At 35.5% G+C, this 22,191-nt stretch overlaps 2 protein-coding genes across 3 annotated transcripts; one reads left to right on the plus strand and one right to left on the minus strand.

Annotated features, from left to right (window-relative positions):
- Window positions 1-7,910: 7,910 nt before the first annotated feature.
- LOC147530981 (uncharacterized) lies at window positions 7,911-8,638 on the plus strand. The gene is made up of 2 exons (XM_086649705.1): window positions 7,911-8,040; window positions 8,151-8,638. The coding sequence occupies exons 1-2, from the start codon at window positions 7,911-7,913 to the stop codon at window positions 8,636-8,638; spliced, it is 618 nt and encodes a 205-aa protein (XP_086505831.1).
- Window positions 8,639-11,447: 2,809 nt separating this feature from the next.
- LOC147530982 (uncharacterized) lies at window positions 11,448-14,044 on the minus strand. 2 transcript variants are annotated; one of them, XM_086648805.1, is made up of 4 exons: window positions 13,663-14,044; window positions 13,541-13,583; window positions 11,796-12,595; window positions 11,448-11,683 (listed from the first exon to the last, which is right to left on the minus strand). In XM_086648805.1, the coding sequence occupies exons 1-3, from the start codon at window positions 13,735-13,737 to the stop codon at window positions 11,955-11,957; spliced, it is 759 nt and encodes a 252-aa protein (XP_086504931.1). In that variant the 5' UTR covers window positions 13,738-14,044; the 3' UTR covers window positions 11,448-11,683; window positions 11,796-11,954. The 2 variants fall into 2 exon arrangements, with proteins under 2 accessions (XP_086504931.1, XP_086504932.1); XM_086648806.1 differs by having other exon boundaries at window positions 11,781-12,595; window positions 13,663-14,009.
- Between the last annotated feature and the right edge of the window lie 8,147 nt (window positions 14,045-22,191).

Consider the following 22,191-nt stretch of genomic DNA (forward strand, 5'->3'; position numbering starts at 1 on the left):
CTAATTTCATTCTTATTAATTGATTTGTAGGATTGAAATTCTTTACATGTGTGAATCAAAATTGTTTCATATATGTAAATGAAGTTTTCTGAATTTTTCTGATACATTTGATTTGATATTGAGAATGTTTTTTTACGTACAAATTTGTGTTTTTTTGTTGAAGAAGATGATGATAAATGTTAATTTTAGAGGAAATACATTACCAAGTTTTCGAGGAAATGTAATGTACATTCCTCAGTTCCCACTACATTTTATCGTTCCCAGTCAGTTCCCACGTTTCCTTGTTATGTGGAAGTTTACTGTACATGTTTTAGTTTACTGTACGAATGATTGTTGAATGAAAAATCTAGTACGATAATCGGAAGTATCTAATACTTTTATAGAGAAAAAAGTATCTTGATCTGTTCTACGAAAGGAAAGTTTAGAAAGAGAATGGCGTCTAAATTTGATACATTATAACAACCAGATTTACGTGCGTTTTTAGATTTTTGTTTACCGAAACTTCATTAAAAAATCTTCCAACATATAAGGCAAGAATGTGTGAGAGAAGGAAAGTAGTTAAGATTAGAGAGAGAAGATATGCTTAAAAAAGAAAAATATGGAAAGAGAAAAATCTGGAGAGGAAATATGAAAAAGGAATAAATTTTTAGATTGAGCTAAAATAGGAAAAATCCAGATAGAAATTTCAAATTGGAAAAGAAAGAATAATATTTGAGAGAAGAAACGTATACCACATTTTATTATATACTGTACATAACATAATGTACAGTACGTAAAACAATTCTGGTATATAAGAAAATTCCCAGTACAAAAAGCGTCTAGTACACAACCAAATGACTAGTACATTAAACAATTTCGGTTACACAAGAAAATTCCCTGTACAAAAGTGTCTCGTACATAACTAAATGGCTAGTACATAGAATAATTCCCGGTACACAAGACAATTCCTAGTACAAAAGTGTCTAGTACATAACCAAATGGCCAACACATAAAACAATTTTTGGTACAAAAGTGTCTAGTACATAACCAAATGCCCAGAGAGGATCAAATCAATTGGAAACTACAAAAATATATATGGAAACAAATCAATGAAAAACAACCAAAAATGAGGAAAATTTAAATTTAAAAAGTAGAAAATCTGGAGGAAAAAATGAAAAGAGAAAGAAATCTGTTGAAATTTGAACGAGGACCAAATGACAAATTTGAACGATTTCTAAACTAAGCTAGGAGAGATATATGACATTGAAAAATATACTGTACATAATCAAATGGGCAGTACATAAAACAATTCCCGGTACACAATAAAATTCCCAGGTCAAAAGTGTCTATTACATAACTAAATAGGTGTACATAAAATAATTTCCGGTACACAAGATAATTCCCAGTACAAATGTTTCTTGTACATTCTTTTATATACACTACAAAATGTACACTTATAGAGTTTTGAAGTGAAGTTTGTTGAGGGTCTGTACGTAATTAGGGTGCATACCTCTATGTAGGGTACATGAAATAATGTCGAGTATATAACTTTATTTACAGTGAAGGAAATAATGTCGGGTGCATAAATATATGTATAGTACATAAATTTGTTCTGCAAAAGAATATATTTGCAATGCAAGATTTTATATACTGTAATCAAAACAATTGGGGTAATATCACAACCAATTTGTATAGGAAAATATCTACCGAGAAAAAAATTGTGTAGAACGGTATAAAATTGTATAAAACATTATATGTACAATGAAACAAATACATGGGAAACTACTTAGTTTTTTTCCTAGGGTTTTGTTCTCTACATTCCTTTGTTCTTCCATTTCTCCCGTTTTGTCTCCAATGTAGATCTCGCATTTCTGGCTTTATTGGAACCTTTTCCCTAATTTTGTGGGTGTGTTAGTTTTTTGCCATAAAACGTTGGAGCCTACTGCTTCTTCTGGAGCCTTCGTCCACCCCCTTTGATTTCTCTAGGAGTTTGCTCGCCTTTGCAAGTGCTTGCTGAAAAGGATGAACAGTCAGTGGTAAATACATTTGTATCAGAACCATCCAGTGTATATGTACAGGGAACAAACATGTATACAAGAGACGGAATTCGTGTACATGATAATAGTTTACTCACAATTATTTCTCAGGAAGATAATTTGTAAACAATATAACATTTTCAAGTGAACAATGTACATGGAACCAAATAGCACATTTAGTACATGTTGTAATGTTCTCTGAATAGTTGGCTGGACAGAAAAAAAAATCAATGATATACTACGAAACAAGTCAGGTGCCAGAATGCCCTAGTACATCGATTTATTTACTGTAAATTTATTTATTGGTGGTGCATAGGTAAATTTACCGGAAAGAAAATAGTTTACAAGATGTGAAATTATGTACCAGGAACAAAATTGTGTAAATCCGTATAACATTTTTAATGCATAGGTAAATTTAACGTCCACCCAAGGATTTACAGTGAATTGTGTTACTTGTGTAAGAACCATTAAAAATTTCTCAGTCCATCATACACTGCAATATGTACAGGGAATTTCTAAGATTTAGGGTTCTTAAATATAATAAAGGAGGAAAGTTTTTTTATATTTAGGGTTCTTACAAAAAAAAACAAACTAGAAAGTTTCTGAGATTTAGGAATCTTAAATAAAATAAAAGAGGAAACCTTTTTCAGATTTAGGGTTCTTACAAAAATACAAATTAAAAAGTTTTGCAGATTTAGGGTTCTTAAAAATAAAAAAACACAAAATTTCTTCGATTTAGGGTTTGTTTTGCATAATGGAAAGTTGAGAATCAAAACACATTCACAAGAAGACAACATGTAAAATAGGTTGAAAAAACAAAAACACAAAGGTCTTTAAAGAGCAGAAACACAAAATCAAATCTCAATATTTCTTCCCCAAATCAACAAAAGATCATTGATTTAATTTTTAACAAAAACAAAAAGAACAGGTTGAAGAATGAAGAGGAAACTTACTGTTTCTTAGTGTTATTTATTGTTCTTGGTTGATCAGTGGTGAAAAGGGGATTTAAAGCAGACTTAGGGTTTTTCTGTTTAATCTTGGTGATAGAGTAGAAGAAACTTACTGCTTTGAACCATATTGTTTGCTGTAAATGTTTTTGTTGCAAAGAAGATAAACTTTTCTATGGAGATTTTTTAGAGAAGAAATGAAGAAGAGAAGTTTTTTGATGCAGATTTGTAGAGAGAGAGAGGGTAGCCGATTTTTAGTAAATGAAGAAGGAAGAGTGGTACTTTAGTAAATACCGAAATTCACAAGGTCGTTCCCGTCTTTCAAATATGGAACCTGACCCGTGGACCTGCATCTCATTCTTTTTCTGACTTGGATTGGGTCCTTATTTATGGGCTTATTTTGGGGCTTTGGCCCAACCCTTCCAATTTATTAAGGATACGTTTTCGCAACTGGGTTTTATTAGCCAGAATTTTATAGTTATGAATCTATGAAGCTTGAAGTAATTGTTAGCATACTTCAAGTAAATCAGCCTGGTAACCATTCCATCTAGGGTTGTTGACGAATATGCTTAGATTGTGTTTTTTTTTTCTCAAATTCATATGGAATTGGCGTTCCAAGAAAATTGACGGAATCCGAAAGAAATAAAACACATCTCCATGTTTATTTCATTTCCACTTTAGCATTGACTTTGGGGTAGCTACTAACACCATTGAGAACTTTTTGCAGCTTTGAATTTGATCAATATTCACTTCCAAAACAAGACAAATGAGTGGTTGAATGATGGTTTAATCTTCTTCGTTGGAAAAGAATTTTCTATTAAATTCACAAGGGTTTAGTTATTGAAAAAATGAGTGAAAAACCCAAAAATCTAGACCTCAATAGGAAAAAACCCACTAAAAATTAATAATGTCAAAAAAACTTTTTTTTTTTGAACATTTTTCAAAATGTTGACAACATATGTAATTATGTTGTTAACAAGACAACATATTTTTTTTCATAATTCCATGTTTACCCTTATATGTTGACAATATCTATAATAATATCCCGACTTATTATAAAATGTTAGCGTATAATATTATGTTCTTAACAACATATATAATGTATTAGTCAAAATATTATTTGTTCGTTAACGGATTTGTTAAATACAAAGGATAATATGCATAACATTTTAATTTTTGTAAAGGACAAATAAAAAAATACTTTAGTCTTAATATTTATGTCGAAAGCAAAACAAAAAATGCGGAAACCATTTATTTTTTCACAAGACAAATAGAAAAATGTTGTAGCCAAAATGTTTGTGTCAGTTTGTCTATGTGAAATGCTAAAGAAAAAAATGCGAAATAATTTTGGCAAAACAATGTCTAAGCAAAAACGAATTTGTTCAGAAATTTACAAATTGTTGAGACAAACTAAGATATGATCAGAAACTTACAAAATTGTTGAGAGCAAACCAAGAATTGTTCAGAAATGTTCAAAATTGTTTTTGACGTTGATTTGGGCGGAAAATTTCATCTTGGAGGGTAAAGTTATATTTTAACCTACTGGGTTTTTTCCTCATTATTATTTAGTATTGGGCCTGATTCTCTTTAACTTTCCCATTTTGGGCCTTATATTTACCGCCCCTTAGTTATTCTTATATTTCAAAATTTGAGAACATGTAGAGTTATTGAGTTTGTAGAGAAAACGAAAAAAAAAGTTACTTTTTCGAGTTTGTTTTTTGAAAAAAAATATATTGAAAGTGGATATTGTTAGTAAGCTAATGAAATTTCCATTTTAAATATATAAACTTAACAGAAATTCGTAATGTCAAGGAAAAGTTACATAGATTTGAAATTTTGAAGAACAAAAATAAAAAGAATTGTTTCCTTTTTGGCCTCTACTTTGTGACCAACTTCCTTCTTGGCCCCTATTTTTCATAAATTCAAATTTGGCCCCCTATTTTCAAGTAAATGTCATAATTGCCCTTCCTAATTTTAAAATAAAAATATTAAAAAAAAATATATATTTCTACCTCATCTCTATCTCTCTCCACCTCACTATCTCTCTTCTCCGACTAAGGTCGCTGACCAGATAATTTTCCGACCGGCGACCTCAAAAAAAATTCTCTCATCTCTCTTTCTCTCTCTCTAAATACTTCGGCGAAGGAGTTTCCCTTCGTCAGAGGTCTATTAAACCAGACCTAAGGTCTGGTTCCACAGATCTGAAGGTCTGTTCCAAAAAGACATTCAAATCGTTTCGGAACAAACGTTTGAAGGTCTGCTCGGAACAAACCGTCGAAGGTCTGCTCAGAACAGACCTTCAAGGGTTTGTTCTAAGCAAACCTTCAGATCTGTTCAACAGACCTCCGAAACCCCTTTGCCCCTTCGTCGGAGTATTTAGAAAGACAGAGAGAAGTGAGAATTTGTTTTTAATATTTTTATTTTGAAATTATAAAGATAGTTATAGCATTTACTTGAAAATATGGGACCAAATTTGAATTTATAAAAAATAGGGGATCAAGAAGAAAATAACTCAAATAAAAAATATAGTTACACAAAATTACAAAAAGATACTTAAGTCTTTATATATTTTTTAAACTAAATAAATAATCACAAAATGCTTGGTACTTTTTTTACTTATTTTCAATATTATTTTGACATAGTTAAACCTTTGAGAAATGGAGACCTCCATCGACACCATATTTAAAGTTGAATGTTGACGCCTCGTTTACGAAAGCTACAGAACCAGCCGGAATAGGATGTATTATCAGAGATGAAGAGTCGAACTTCATTATAGCAGCAGCAAATTCAGTTCGAAGTCAACATGCGGAAGAATGTGAAGGATTAGCTATACTAACTAGTATGCAATGGGCATTACAATTAAATATTTCTCATGCTCATATTGAAAGCGATAACCAAGCACTTATCAATTACCTCAATGGTCATAATATTGGTCTACACTGGCAATCTCTAAAGATGATACTACAAATTCAATCCCTTATAAACAATTTCGAAGGAATCAGGTTCACCTATGTTCCTAGGGATTGCAACGCTCCAGCTGATGCGATTGCGAAATGGGGAAGAAGATATGGAGAAAGGAAATAATGAAATTCTGTACCTTCTTTTGTGTCGACTTTACTTTAGTTGTGTTTGTAGTACTCTTGTAAGTGTCGGCTTTCTTTCACTGTTGGTGATTGTAGTACTCTTGTTAGTTTTTAATGCAATGTTCTCTCATCAAAAAAAAAAAACCTCTTGAGAAACATTAATTGACTAACAAAATACAAACTTTTTGAAAAAAAAAAAAATCATGAGGTCAACTTATACCAAATTTCATCTGATCCAGTTATACCAAATTTCTGAAAATTGGTTTTCTGGTATAGCTTTTGTTCGACATCAGGGAAGTCAAACTTTTCTACTCTACTATTTTCATTTTGACTCGAATTGTTTCTTATTAACATAGTTAAGTTCATCTGACCTGATATTCATGATCATCTACTTTCGTGCATGCAGGTCGCTATGACGGCAACCCTAACCGTAGGTGTCACAATCTCTATTTTGATAGTTTTATTAACTAGTAGCCTTATTTCTTAGTGGATCTCGGAGCCAATTAGACAAATTTGCTTTGAGGCTTGCTGGTTTTCTGTTTGGATTCTCAATCTTTGATAGAGTTTTTCAGGTTTACTGTTATCTAGTTCATTAAATATATATATATATATATATATATGGTTTTGTTTTAACTTCACCTTTGCTGTAGAATATTAGGATTAGTTAGCCTTGGTCTTTATATTAACTTATCAGTAGGTAGGTTTCTTATATTTTTCCTTGGTCTATTAGTTTAGTTATTTTGTGTTCATATATGAGGGTATAGATAGCCAAGAAGTTTTAGATTTTGTTTATCAGACTTGTATGGAAGCATTTTGTTAGTTCTTGTTTGATCTTCCATCTATTAATATATTCAGTTTAACTTATTATTACTCTTGTAATTCTGTTCTATGTTCAAGATTATTTGTAGTCTCTCTTTTTAGTGATAGTTCTAGCTTATAGTCTTTCACTCCTCTGTTATAGTTTAGATATATTCTTTCTGTCAACTCATAGATTATATTTTGAGGTACTATTGTTCTAAGTAGTTCTGTAGATCTTTTTATTAGAGGTTAGCTGATGATCTTAGGTAGATTAGTTGTTCTTGATGTACTTATTATTGTTAGTAGTTAAGTTTTACTGATTATATTAGTAGATTTTGTTATTCTGTGTATATTAGTAGTTTTTTTGTTGATCTTGTTTATATTAGTAGTAGGTAGTTATTAGTTTTAATAGTTATAGTTCTTTCCTTCCTCTTCCGTCTTCTATCTCCTAGGGTAGCCTTTAGTATAGGACTTCCGAGTCCTGGCCTCCCCTTTCTGTCCCTTTAGCCTCTGTCTTTTATACCCTGGGAGTGCCTCCAGACTGGGCCATTAGAATACTGACCTTTCTGCCTTATTACCCTTGGGTGTGCCTTTATACTGGGCTCTCAGAGGATAGGCCTTCACTTACACTTAGAATGTCCAATAACAAGCCCAACATAGATAGCCCTTCAATATTAAGTTGGAACGTGAGGGGAGCCTCAACTTTCCTTACTAAGAAACACACCCTCAACATTATTATGAAACACAAGCCAGACATCATTTTTCTTTTAGAAACCAAAAACAAATCACACAATCTGAATAAACACATTCCTATCTCAAAAAACTACTCTAGTTACTTTGTAGACCCTATTAACAAGGCAGGAGGCCTCGCTATTTACTGGAAACACCATCTCAATCTACAAGTTATATACTCAGACAACAACATTATTCAAGCTGAATTGAAGAATGCCAGCTGGCCCAATCCCATCATCATCACTGGTTTCCATGGATCCCCTTACCACAAGAACAAGTTCAAGCCTTGGAAAACACTCAGCCAGCTGAATCAAGACCTAGAGAACCCTTAGGTGATGATTGGAGACCTCAACTCTATTCTTGATCCCATAGAGAAGAATGGTGGATCTAAAGGATCCTACTCTAATATTCCCAAAATCTTAGAGGTTATCAATAAATTAGGCTTATTAGATTTGGGATATCAAGGTAATCCTTACACCTGAAGTAATAAACAACTTGGAGAGAATCTGATTCAAGAGCGTTGGATAGGGCTTTGGCTAATCTTTATTGGCTTAACCAATTTCACTCTTCTGAAGTCACTCACTTGGAAGCAGTCGGATCAGACCATTTGCCCATTCTTCATGACAACAAAGATCCTAGTCATACTACCCCTAAACCTTTCAAGTTTATCAGAACGTGGATGACCCACCCTGACTGCTTCAATTTCATTGCTGAAAACTGGAAGCATATTAAACATTATCAGAACTCCAACAATATTCAACAGGACCTTAGAAAGCTTAGCAAGAAGCTATCTAATTGGAATAAAAAGGTCTTCGGTAACATAGAAAATAATATCAATCAGATTACTAATAGCCTTCAAAATAGTATTTCTAAAGAGGAAGACCACAAACTCACTCTTGCCCTGGAGGAGCTCTACAACCAGCAAGAGAGTCTATGGAAGGAGAAATCCAGAAACAACTTTATCACTTTAGGTGACAAGAATACCAAATATTTCCACTCTCAGGCTATTCAACGCAACAGGACCAACAAAATCAGTGCTATCAAAGATAAAAATGAAGACTGACACGAAGATATTAAAGACATTCAAGATACGTTCACTTCTCATCTTCTTGATATTAGTAAGACGATCAATCCTGAAGAAGATCAGAATACGTTAAACCTTTTCACTCCCACTATCACACATAACCAGAACAGAGACCTTTTAGCTATTCCTGATAAGGAAGAAATCAATTGGGCCATACAAAGTCTCAAGAAAGAAGCTGCACTGGGCCCAGACGGTTACCCTCCTTTCTTCTTCCAATCTAACTGGGAGACTGTAAACGCATATATTTATGACCTGGTTCAGAATTTCTTCAAAACAACCCACTGACCTCCAGAAATTAATCATACTCATATTTGTCTGATCCCCAAAACCCCTATCCCACAAACCCCGGCGGATTATCGGCCCATCAGTCTCCTGAACACTACTTACAAGATCATTACCAAGTTGTTGACTGAACGTTTCAAACATACTTTAAACCCTATTAACTCTCCCTTTCAAGCAGCTTATGTCCCCGGTCGCCAGATAACAGACAACATCATTATGGGACAGGAAATTATCCACTCCTTCAAAAAGATGAAGGGTTCTGCTGGATATTTTGGTATTAAGCTAGACATGTCCAAAGCGTTCGATAGAATAGAATGGAAATTTCTATCAGACATCATGAGGAAACTAGGATATGACGAGCATTGGATTAAGATGATCTATACTTGCATCTCTACTTCATCTATGTCAGTTCTATTAATGGTCGACCTGGTAAAGCTTTTTATCCGTCTAAAGTATTCGGCAAGGTGACCCCCTTTCCCCGTTCCTTTTTACCTTAGCTATGGAAGGCCTTAGTCGTAAGTTTATGTTGAATAATACTCAAGATAGGTTTTTGGGCTTTCCTACTTATAATGCAGACTTTGAGATCCCCTACCTCCTTTTTGCGGATGATTGCATCATTTTTGGTAAAAAAAAACTATAGACAACATCCACATCCTCAAGAAGATTGTTCAGGACTTTTGTGCTAGCTCGGGACAAATGATTAATTATGCTAAGTCCAACATCTTCTACTCTAAGAACTCACACCCCAAGTTCAAAAGACTGATCATGCGCACTCTGAAAGTTAAATATGCCTCCGCATCAGAGAAATACCTGGGAGCCCAGTTGTTCATCGGAGCACAGATAACCACAGTATTCAAAGATATCCTGGAGCAGATCAAAATAAGCTCAACAAGTGGAACCACTCGTTCCTATCCCAAGCTGGCCGCACTGTGGTCATATCAGCCATAGCGGCGGCCGTACCCCAATACCAGATGCAGTGCTTTGCAATTCCTAAAGGAATAAGCAAAAGCATCAAGGCCGTTCAACGGAACTTCTGGTAGGGTAAGTCGAAAGGTATTTGCACCACAGCTTGGTCTTATATTTGCACTCCTAAAAAACTTGGAGGGCTAGGGCTTCATCTGCCAGATCTGGATAATACTGCTCTCCTCTCTAAGATGGCATGGCGTCTCAAGACTGAATCAGAAGCAATATGGGTCAAACTCCTTAAAGCCAAGTACTTCCCGCACTCCAACACCCCAGGCCCGGCTAAAGCTCATCATTCCTGGAATTGCAAGACGATCAGAAATCACTACAACCTTCTTGACGATCTATCAACTTGGGAAGTGCAATCGGGTAACGACATTAACATCTCGACTGACAATTGGATCCCTGAAATCAATGGCACTATTCCGAACAGCAATCAATCCGACCTTACCAAAGTATCTCAGCTTATCTCGAATAACACCTGGAATAATGAAGTGCTCAGAGCGTATTTCGACATTAACATTCAGAATCTGATAAAGACTATCCCGGTGAATGGCGAAGGTAAGGACCAACTCAAATGGAAGCTCACCAAATCGGGTAAATTCACGGTTGCCTCAATGTACCAGCACCTCAGCAATAATAACAGTAATCACAACTCTAACAACCAGAACTGGAATTTCATCTGGTCTCTCCCGACTGTTCCGCGCATCAAAATGTTCATCTGGAAAATGTGCACCAAAGCTCTCCCAGTTAGGGAAAGAATCGGTAAATATATCGACAATAATAATACTTGTCCCAACTGCACTAGTATAGAATTTATTGAGCATGCTCTCTTACACTGCGCTTTGGCTAATAACATCTGGTTTAACTACAATATCATATCTGAAAATATTACGTCCATATCTGACTGGATCTTCTCATGGGAAAATCATAGTCATCTCTGCTACACCAGAGAAAATATTCACTTTGCGACCATTTTATGGATTTTATGGAAAGTGAGGTGTGACCACTGCTTTCAATATGAAATCAATGACCTTAGCAAAATTATCAGAATGATTGAAAACTTTCCAAAAATCAATATTAAACAGGAGAAAATCAAACATACTACTAGTGAAAAATTGCAACCCCCGCCCCAGAATTTTATTAAAGTGAATGTAGATGCATCTTTTACTAATGTAACATCCAATGTGGGAATTAACTTGATTGTTCATGATGCAGAATCAAAATTCGTAGAAGCGAATGTAAAATCCACTAGAGCCAGAAACAGTGAAGAAGGAGAGGCGATGGCAATCTTACTCGGCCTCGAATAGGCGAAAGCTAATCAACTCAAGAATATAATCGTAGAAAGTGACAATATCAATCTCATCAAACATCTCCACAATAAACATCACATGGTACACTGGCAATCTTTAATCCATATCCGCAAAATTCGTGAAAGCAGAAAAGAATTCGAAGTGGTGAAATTCAAGTATACAAAAAGAGAACTCAATTCCAATGCAGACAGATTAGCTAAATGGGCAAGGAAGAAAAACGCGAGCAAAACTTGGAAGAATGTACCTTGTATTTTAGTTAATAAATATTGTAATAACGTTGTTATTTAATATATGAAAGCTAGTTCAACAAAAAAAAAAATTAAAGAAATGTAAAAGCACCTATTAAGTTATAAACCAGTGTGTAAACGAAGAAGACGAGTCCCTACAACTACTACTGCAACGGTTGATTTGTCTATCACCGCGAATTCATTCTCCTTTTAGCCAAGTACCTAGATCCCTGAACCTCCTGCACATTCAAAGTCTTATGAGCACCACATCCACTATCTAATATCCCATATGATAAATCAACCGTATTTGTTAATTAATTTTAGTAACAAACATACCTAAGCTAAACATACCTAAGCTAGAAACCGCAAATTCCGTTCTTTTTGTCCTCTAAGAATTTATGACAGTTTCTTTTCCAATGACCCACACCATAGCAGTAAAAACATTCACCCTTGGTCTTGGACGTGACAACTCGTTTGCCATTTTCCTTGACTTTTTGTTTTTTCTTCTGTTCACCTTTTTTCATTAAACCTTTTGTCTTTCTGAACCATAAGAATATCCTTCTTATATTCAGTGTCCCCGATGTTCCGCTCTGCTGTCTTTAACATGTCCAACAACTCTTCCATGGTCTTATCCATATCACTCATGATGTAGTTAAATATGAATTGACTAAACCCACTATGAAGTGAGAGTAGGATAATATCAGTAGCCCACTTTAGACTAAAGGGAAATCCAAGTCGCTCCAAATTTTTAAAAAGACCAATCATATTGAGAACATGAGGACCCACCGGTTTTCCTCTTTCAAGGCGACTGTCCAGAATAGCCGTCAAGGTCTTGTACCTCTGAGGTAGGAACATATTCCTCAATCGCCGAATGATTGTATAGGCATCCATTTCCAAAAATCCCTCTTGAAAAACAGGTTCCATGGCTAACAACATAAAGCCTGTTACATCTCGTGAGCTTTCCCGAATAGTCTTATCTTGCTCTTTTTCCTCAGCTGTCGAAGTAGCAGTCAACACTGGGAATGGAGTGTCAAGAACATTTTCTTTGTTTTCGGATTCGAAAATGATTTTCAAATTCCTCTCCCATTCAAGGAAGTTACATCCGTTGAACTTTCCCTTCCCAAGGAGGTTGACTTTTTCTTTTGCCATTTCTGCATAAAAGATGAAAAAGTTTAAACACCTCTTTCTACACTTCTATTCAAGGAAAACTGTCCCTTTTGAACATAAGTCATTCCAAAACCCCACTTCCCTGAATATGCGTTCTACTTCATATCCCCCCAAGCTTCCATTAGATAAGTTATTATATAGTTGAACATAAATGAGGTATATAAAATATACTAGCTTCTATTTTATCTTAATTAAGTAAATGGAGCTTTAATACAATAAGGCATGTCCCTAACGTAACAGCAGGGTGATAAATAATTAGCATATTATTTGTTGGAATAGGATTGAGATGTCCCACCCTGATTAGAGACACCAATAAAATGACATATTAAACTTTTCATCCCGATAGCCTGAATATCACAATGAGAGTATTCTACTTCAAATATACATTTAACATCGTTTCTTTTTTTAAAGCAAGGCCACAAGCACCACATTAGGAGTTTTTTGTTTTTGTTGCAACACCACATTAGGAGTTGAAGGTACATATGCTTAGATACAATAGCACTTAGCGCATACATCCGACATTATTTCAGTACGACAATTTCATCTTGAGAAGTTAACGAAAATAGAATTCTTCATAGTTTTTATAAATTCGGATCTCAAGAGTCAAAGCGATAATATCACCTTGAGAAATCATACAAAAATAAAACATAACACGATAGAGTAAGACGAGTAGTCTGAGTTTGAAATTAGGGCTAGATGGGTCTGAATAAGCTTTAGATTTCAGAGTCTTATCTTTCTGCAAACCAAACTACAAGCAACTATTTTCCTACCCTTACTAAAGTTTGAATTTTCATCAAGAACTGATGAAACACAGTAATAATATAAACATTTGAACATTGACCTAATTATGCTTGTCACTAATTTTGGGTTTTCTGAGCATTATCAATTTAATTATTACTTAATTAGAAGAAGGAAGAATCTAAACTTACCCTTAATTTTGGCTTCAGAGTTTGAAAGTGGAATCTCAGAATCCTTCAACATTCAATGATTCAAATAATTAATCAGAATACAAAAAAGATAAATTCAGAGAAATTGACAAACACATACGTACCAGTTTGCATATCTTTTTGGCGGGTGATGATAGCGAGGATTCATCGTTAACACCTTCAAAGTCCTTCCTCTTCATCTTCAGTGAAAAGTATTTTAACAATTTGTTAGGATAATTTTAGTAATCAATCTCCCTAATTGATCAATGAAACCCTAATTCGTAATCTTGAACAGTCAGATCAATTTGATAATCCCTTCCGCTTAAATAATCAAAAGTAATAGGAAACCGAATGGGATAAGGAATTTAGGAGATCGTCTAAAATAGTACGAGAATCTTTTTTTTTTTCTCTCTCTGAAATAGGGTTTAGTTCCAGTCCTTTTTCAAATAGAAGTTCTTATCTTCTCACGTTTGATGATCTCATTGAATTAGAAGTTCAACATTTATTGAAGGAAGATGTTTTAAGGAAATAAGCATATTTTTAGCGGAAGAAAGTCTCCGGGATATACAATTTTTTTATGAGCAGTGATTGGATCCGCTCGAGCTCATACGAGGCCAACGGTGAGAAGTAGATGCTGCTCCCGTGAGATCTTTTCCCACCAAAAAGAGGACAGCTATCATCCCTTAATTTTCTCCAAGTTTTAAGGCTATTATATATAACCCATTAAAAATGAAGTATTCATAGGATTGCCACTAATACAGATGAAACTTCAAATTCTCTTGGCAACTCGTCTGTTTCTTAAGAAGTTTCGGCCACTGACCTCCCAGCCGTTAGTAGGGCACTTACAGACTCGGAGAAATTTGAACCACTCAGTCGAATCCAACACTCTGAGTTGTTTTGATTGTGTATGAACACTAGTTCTGCCACAAACAATTTATACTCGCTGAATCGTATTTAATTGTAGCTTGAATCTTTTTCCTTGTGTTTTTTCTTTCTTGATATCATGATGTGCTTTCACAGAAGGGTAGTTTATTTTCTTTCCTTCCATTTTTCTATATAGACCTATGTTAATAGTTAGAAATGTCATTAAGTTCTTTTTGTTTTTTGTTTGTTGGGGCAATTGGGGCATGATTCAAAAATGTTTAGATTTTCTGTTCTATGTTCTTGTTGAGCTTATGTTACTACGCCAATATCATTTTATACTTAAGGTCTAATACTACCGCCTACCGAACCTTCAACAAAACATAGCCAATGGAATATCACTTTCTTTTTGGTCTTTTGAACTTCCAACATCGGGAAAATTGTTGGTTTCGGTGTACCGATTCAACGAGTTGACTCAGCGAGTCTATAACCGAATCACTGGTGAAACTGGTTTGATTTTATTTGTAAATTAATCAAAAACACTTTCTTTCCAAATTAATGGAGAAAAACTAAGGAATAAAACAACTCAATATCTTTCGTATTTCTAACCGATAATGTCTGTTATCCAGAACAGATGATTCGTAGTCGAATCTCACTATCGATTTAAGATCGGAAAGAGGAATTGTATCCTTCTGTGTTTACTGATTTATTACTTTAAAAAATCAACACACTTCTGATTTGGAAAATCAGAATGTCTTTGATTAAGAAATCAGATAGACTAAAAAGAAAAAGAAAATCGGAGGATTAGAAGAAAAATAATTTTTTTTAATCGAGGCGAGGTATTCCTCTTTCCTTAAGACAATTGACGCCCTGTATAGTACCAAACAGTTACCGGCGTTTGTCTCCCAGGATACAACGATTAACCTTTCGATTCAATGGTACTTCGAATCAGAAAGCAGTCGAACTTGAAAGTATACTAACCTCTGACTTATGCAAATGGACCAAACTTCTTGCTTATGAAACTCCTTGAAAACTCTGCTAAATCTTTCTCTTAGACACTCTAATATGATCTTCTAACAATGCTTGACACTCTGGAAAAAACGGATTGAAATTTGGAGTTGATTTGGGTCCTATAAATAGGTTTCGAATAGATACATTCATAAGGGACAGGTCTGTTGGCTTTTAGGGACGCATCTGTTGAAAAGAAACGTGACGGATCACTTCTTAGCAACGGTTTCTGTCGGCAACAATGAGGACCGTCAGATCTCGCTCAAGATCTCGGGAGGAACGCCTGCCATCAGATCTGGCCGTGTCCGCTTTGCGTAAATGGTCCCTAAACTAACTTTTCCTTATTGCGACTTAGTCCCTAAATCAACCAAACATCGATCAAACTTCGGACTTGAATATCTCATTCATCCGGAATCGGATTTGAGTGATTCTTGAGTCTAAACTTAAGAGCTCGACGAGAGGAACGCAATGGCATGCTCCGTTTCTGAGTTTGACGACTTTAACCGATCCAAAATCGGCTCCGATTCCAACAATCCCCCACATGAATGAATATTCGAGATTTCCTATAATGCAGACTTACTAGACTGACACACTGACACTGACAGAGGTTAGAGGCGGAATTTCGCTGCATCGGGATAGATAGCTTGCGGCTTTGAATCTTCCGTAGTGAGTAGCCATCGGGTTTACAAAGGCCTTAGTGAACTATGTCTTGAACTGGGTCCCATGAGTTGTAAACCAACGAGTAACTATCACACAGCTAGTTCCTTACTTTCAAAAGTTCTCGGTTGTGTTCATTTCGGCCCTGAACAACCTGGTTTTCATGTGTGCTCTAGAGAAGTCGGCCATTACGACCTTCTCATAGAACCGGCATCAGTTCGCACACATATAGGTTATCCGTAATAAGGTATTCTGCTATACCTCACGTTAGACTCAAGTTCTAAGTTTTCGGATTCATTAAAAGCTTAACGCTTAACCTCTCATTGCAGACAACACTGATGTCATCCTAGGAATGGGTAAGAGATAAATCTCTTTCAGTGTTCCGTTCGAGTCAGTATATAACTTCAGTTTTCCCGTTGAACCTACATCTTGGGATCTCCAGTCACATAGGTTGGGTTTCCGTTATGACTTTACTCATTTACTTTAGGCAAAAGTCCCATTCCCCTTGATGAAGCAATTACTAACTCTCTAGGTAACCCTTTTGTAAATGGATCCGCTAGGTTATCCTTAGATTTGACATAATCTACTGTTATGACTCCTTCTGAGAGTAATTGCTTTACGGTGTTATGTCGTCGACGAATGTGTCGTGACTTACCGTTATACATTTTACTATGTGCTCTTGCAATAGCTGCCTGATTATCGCAGTGTATTTTTATTGCAGGCACCGGCTTAGTCCATATAGGAATGTCCTCCAGGAAGTGTCGCAGCCACTCTGCCTCTTCTCCTGCTTTATCCAGAGCAATGAATTCGGAATCCATTGTCGATCGAGCTATGCATGTTTGCTTTGAGGATTTCCATGATATGGCCGCCCCACCCAGTGTGAATATGTATCCACTAGTTGACTTGGTATCATCAGTATCTGAGATCCAGTTGGCATCCGCATATCCCTCTAATACTTCTGGATATTTGGTATATAATAGCCCATACTCTTTAGTCTGTCTCAAATACCTGAGTACCCTTACTATAGCCGTCCAATGTTCTTTACTTGGATTGCTAGTAAACCTACTCAATTTGCTAACAGAATAAGCTATGTCTGGACGTGTACAATTCATCAAGTACATCAGACTTCCGATAATCTGTGAGTACCTTAACTGGTTTACTCCTTGACCGCGATTTTTCATCAAATGCACAGTCGGATCTATCGGTGTCCGAGCTAAACTCATATCATTCTTGCTGAATTTTTCTAGAATTTTCTCAACGTAGTGAGTCTGAGATAATTTTATCCCAGAAGAACTTCTAGATATTTTTATTCCGAGAATGACTTCGGCCCTACCTAAGTCTTTCATGTCGAAATTCTTCGACAACATTTGCTTAGTTGTGTTTATGACATCTAAATTATCTCCCATAATAAGCATGTCATCAACGTACAGACATAGGATTACACATCCTTTAGCAGTGACCTTAGTGTAGACGCACTTGTCACATTCATTTATTTTGAACCCATTTGATAACATTGCTTGATCAAATTTCAAGTGCCACTGCTTAGGAGCCTGCTTTAAACCATAAAGCGACTTTACTAACTTACACACTTTCTTCTCTTTGCCGGGTACCACAAACCCTTCTGGTTGAGTCATATAGATCTCTTCTTCCAGTTGTCCATTTAAGAAAGCTGTCTTTACATCCATCTGATGTATTTCTAGATTGTGGATAGATGCTATCGCAATTAGCAATCTTATTGACGTGATTCGAGTAACAGGAGAGTAAGTGTCGAAATAATCTAGACCTTCTCTCTGCCTAAATCCTTGAGCCACAAGTCTGGCTTTGTATTTGTCGATTGATCCATCTGTCTTCAATTTCCTTTTGAAGATCCATTTGCAACCTAATGGTTTGCAACCTATCGGGAGATCTACTAACTCCCATGTATGGTTATTCATAATGGACTCAATCTCACTGTTCACTGCCTCTTTCCAAAAAGGAGCTTCTGGAGTCGACATAGCTTCTTTGTATGTCTGAGGCTCACTTTCTAACATATAAGTTAGAAAATCAGGACCAAAGGTTTTTTCTACCCTTGCCCTTTTACTCTTTCGAGGCTCTTCCGACTTGTCCTCTACTAGATTTTTATCTCTTTCAGAGATTTCTGTATTTTCTTCATTTCTGACTCTCTTTAGAGATTTTTCCTCTGATATAGATTTACATGGAAATATGTTTTCAAAGAATTCGGCATCCTGTGATTCTAAGATTGTATTTATATGTATATCTTCAATATCAGACTTGTGAACCAGGAATCTATATGCACTACTATTTTCTGCATATCCAACGAAAATACAGTCTATTGTCCTTGGTCCTATTTTGACCCGTTTAGGTAAAGGCACCAGGACTTTGGCTAGACACCCCCACACTTTAATGAATTTAAAGGATGGTTTTCTGCCGTTCCACAACTCATAAGGTATCTTACCTGTTTTCTTGTGAGGTAACTTATTTAATAAGTAGTTGGCCGACAATATTGCCTCCCCCCACAAGTTCTGAGGTAATCCAGAACTGAGTAATAATGCATTCATCATCTCCTTCAGAGTTCGATTCTTTCGCTCTGCTACACCATTTTGTTGAGGTGTATAAGGAGCAGTAGTCTGATGAATGATGCCGCTTTCGGCACAAATTTCAGCGAAAGGGGATTCATACTCTCCGCCTCTATCGCTTCTCAAAATCTTAATTTTTCGATTAAGTTGATTTTCAACTTCATTCTTATAGATTTTGAATTTCTCTACTGCTTCATCTTTACTTCTTAGCTAGTAAACGTGACAGTATCTTGTACTATCGTCTATGAAGGTGATAAAATATTTTTTACCTCCTCTAGTCTGAACCATTTTTAAATCACATATGTCACTGTGAATTAACTCTAATGGTTCTGTATTTCTTTCCACAGAATGAAAAGGAGTCTTTGTCAATTTAGACTCTACACACGTTTGACATTTTTCCGAAGAATTAATATCAAACTTCGAGATTAAGTCCATGTGCATTAACTTTCTCAAAGAGTTATAATGAACATAACCTAGTCTCTCATGCCAAATATTACAAGAATCAACAACATAAGCTAATGCTTTTTCTTTATTAATAATATTTGGAGTTACAGTTGCAACATTCAATTTAAAGAGCCCATTGTTGGTTTCGGTGTACCGATTCAACGAGTTGACTGAGCGAGTCTATAACCGAATCACTGGTGAAACTGGTTTGATTTTATTTGTAAATTAATCAAAAACACTTTCTTTCCAAATTAATGGAGAAAAACTAAGGAATAAAACAACTCAATATCTTTCGTATTTCTAACCGATAATGTCTGTTATCCAGAACAGATGATTCGTAGTCGAATCTCACTATCGATTTAAGATCGGAAAGAGGAATTGTATCCTTCTGTGTTTACTGATTTATTACTTTAAAAAATCAACACACTTCTGATTTGGAAAATCAGAATGTATTTGATTAAGAAATCAGATAGACTAAAAAGAAAAAGAAAATCGGAGGATTAGAAGAAAAATAATTTTTTTTAATCGAGGCGAGGTATTCCTCTTTCCTTAAGACAATTGACGCCCTGTATAGTACCAAACAGTTACCGGCGTTTGTCTCCCAGGATACAACGATTAACCTTTCGATTCAATGGTACTTCGAATCAGAAAGCAGTCGAACTTGAAAGTATACTAACCTCTGACTTATGCAAATGGACCAAACTTCTTGCTTATGAAACTCCTTGAAAACTCTGCTAAATCTTTCTCTTAGACACTCTAATATGATCTTCTAACAATGCTTGACACTCTGGAAAAAACGGATTGAAATTTGGAGTTGATTTGGGTCCTATAAATAGGTTTCGAATAGATACATTCATAAGGGACAGGTCTGTTGGCTTTTAGGGACGCATCTGTTGAAAAGAAACGTGACGGATCACTTCTTAGCAACGGTTTCTGTCGGCAACAATGAGGACCGTCAGATCTCGCTCAAGATCTCGGGAGGAACGCCTGCCATCAGATCTGGCCGTGTCCGCTTTGCGTAAATGGTCCCTAAACTAACTTTTCCTTATTGCGACTTAGTCCCTAAATCAACCAAACATCGATCAAACTTCGGACTTGAATATCTCATTCATCCGGAATCGGATTTGAGTGATTCTTGAGTCTAAACTTAAGAGCTCGACGAGAGGAACGCAATGGCATGCTCCGTTTCTGAGTTTGACGACTTTAACCGATCCAAAATCGGCTCCGATTCCAACAATCATATCTTATGCAACTCTAACAAAATATCGAGAATTGTTTGTCGATAACTCAATAAGATACCAACTATGATACACTCGTATTTTGCCCTCGCTGTTGATGTTCGAGAGTGTTTCCACGTAAAGATTAATATTTTCCATCCGTGGCGTAATTTATTCTAAACTGGAACATTTGTATGAATGGGTAGTGTCCGGACAAGGGTGTGGTTGGTAAACAGGTTAAGCCGAGGCCTACTTATTTGGTTCTTGCCTTTTCTTTTTAATTATTTCTTCTTCAGCACAAATTGGCGGAGATAGTAAGCATTTGGGCATGAACCCGTATCAAATATACACAACTCAACCTTGAGACATGTTAAAACCGAAGATGATTACATGAAATAATCATGGATCCCTCTCTTCTTCTTGGGACATTTTCTGATTTTCAGGTTTACATGACAACTGAAGGTATGCCCTAAGATTCCTAAATCCTATTAGATAAAAATTTAAAGAAGAAGAGGAAAATAAATGAGTAGTAAAAGTTTGAACTCAAAAGTCTAAGAGAAAATGATTAAAGCAATGACAAATGAAAATTAGTGAGAAAGAAGATGGATAATTCATTTTGGTAAGAAAAATTTGAAGTTTCATCTGTATTGGTGGCAATCCTGTGAATACTTGATTTTTAATGGGTTATATATAATAGCCTTAAAACTTGAAGAAAATTAAGGAATGATTAGTTGTCCTCTTTTTGGTGGCAAAAGATCTCACGGGGGGGCAGCATCTAATTCTCACCGTTGGATGACTCGAGCTCATCCAATCACTGCTCTTTTTTTATTTATTTTTTTGTTTCCTCCTAAAACTATCCATTTTTTATGTTTGGCCGCCGCTTTGGGGAATAAAGAAAAGTCTACGGAAATAAAGTCGTCGATCAACATTATTTGACCTAGGGAACATCTTTGTTTTGGGTCCTAAAATTAACTTTGTTATTTTTTGATCCCTAATCTTCATCTCCTCTTTTTAGGGCACAAATATACCTAACAAAAACAAAAAATAAATTAAGAAACCATGGCAACAGAAGTTCTGAATTCTGATCAATCAACCCATAAGTTGAATCAGAGTTCCAGCAAAGAATAATACTTAACAAAGGCAACTAAGAACCAAAAACCTAATCTGCAAAATGGCATTACCAATCCGAAACCCTGTAAATTGAAACAAAAGAAACTTTGCTTTTCAAGTGATATTTGGGGATTTAGTTTGATTTCAAATCTAGGTAGTTCGATAGGAAATCCATGGTTGCTCCAAATGTTTCTGCAATTTCATTAAAATCTCGTCTTCCTTTCAATTTCATCAGCTAACCATGTTTCATCAACCTTCCAAAGTAAGTTATTTTGTGTTTTTCCTTGATTTTAATATTTATTGATAGTTCAATTTAATTGCTTTTGTATGATTATTCTTTTCTAGTACAACTATGAGATGGACAAAAGATTGTCTTCTTTGAATTACGGTATTACTAATATGAATTAGGGTTTCGTATTTGTTTCTTGCGCCCATGTTTCCTGGATGGTAGTCTTTTCTTTGTACTAATTTGTTATAACATTCCCAAGACTAATTTGATCAAGTTAGAGAATTCTCAGAATGTGATTCCTCTTATTTGTAGTTGTTGGTATCTCACAATTTGCCCAACTCGGATTTTAACAGAGAGGAGAGAGAGGATGAGAGAGGGGATGAGAGAGAGAAGAAGATGACGACTTATGGTTAAGAAAGGTGGTGGTGGTGGTGAGAAATTGTGGTGGCAGATGTTAGAATTTGTGAGTAAAGGTGGGGTGAAGAAGATGAAGAATAAGGACAAAATAACAAAGAAATTTATTCTTGGACTAAAAATTAAATATATCACTAA

Source organism: Eschscholzia californica, unplaced genomic scaffold (assembly GCF_041429995.1).
Source record: "Eschscholzia californica isolate CP2 unplaced genomic scaffold, dmEscCali1.0.p SCAF_6, whole genome shotgun sequence".
Classification (NCBI taxonomy): domain Eukaryota; kingdom Viridiplantae; phylum Streptophyta; class Magnoliopsida; order Ranunculales; family Papaveraceae; genus Eschscholzia; species Eschscholzia californica.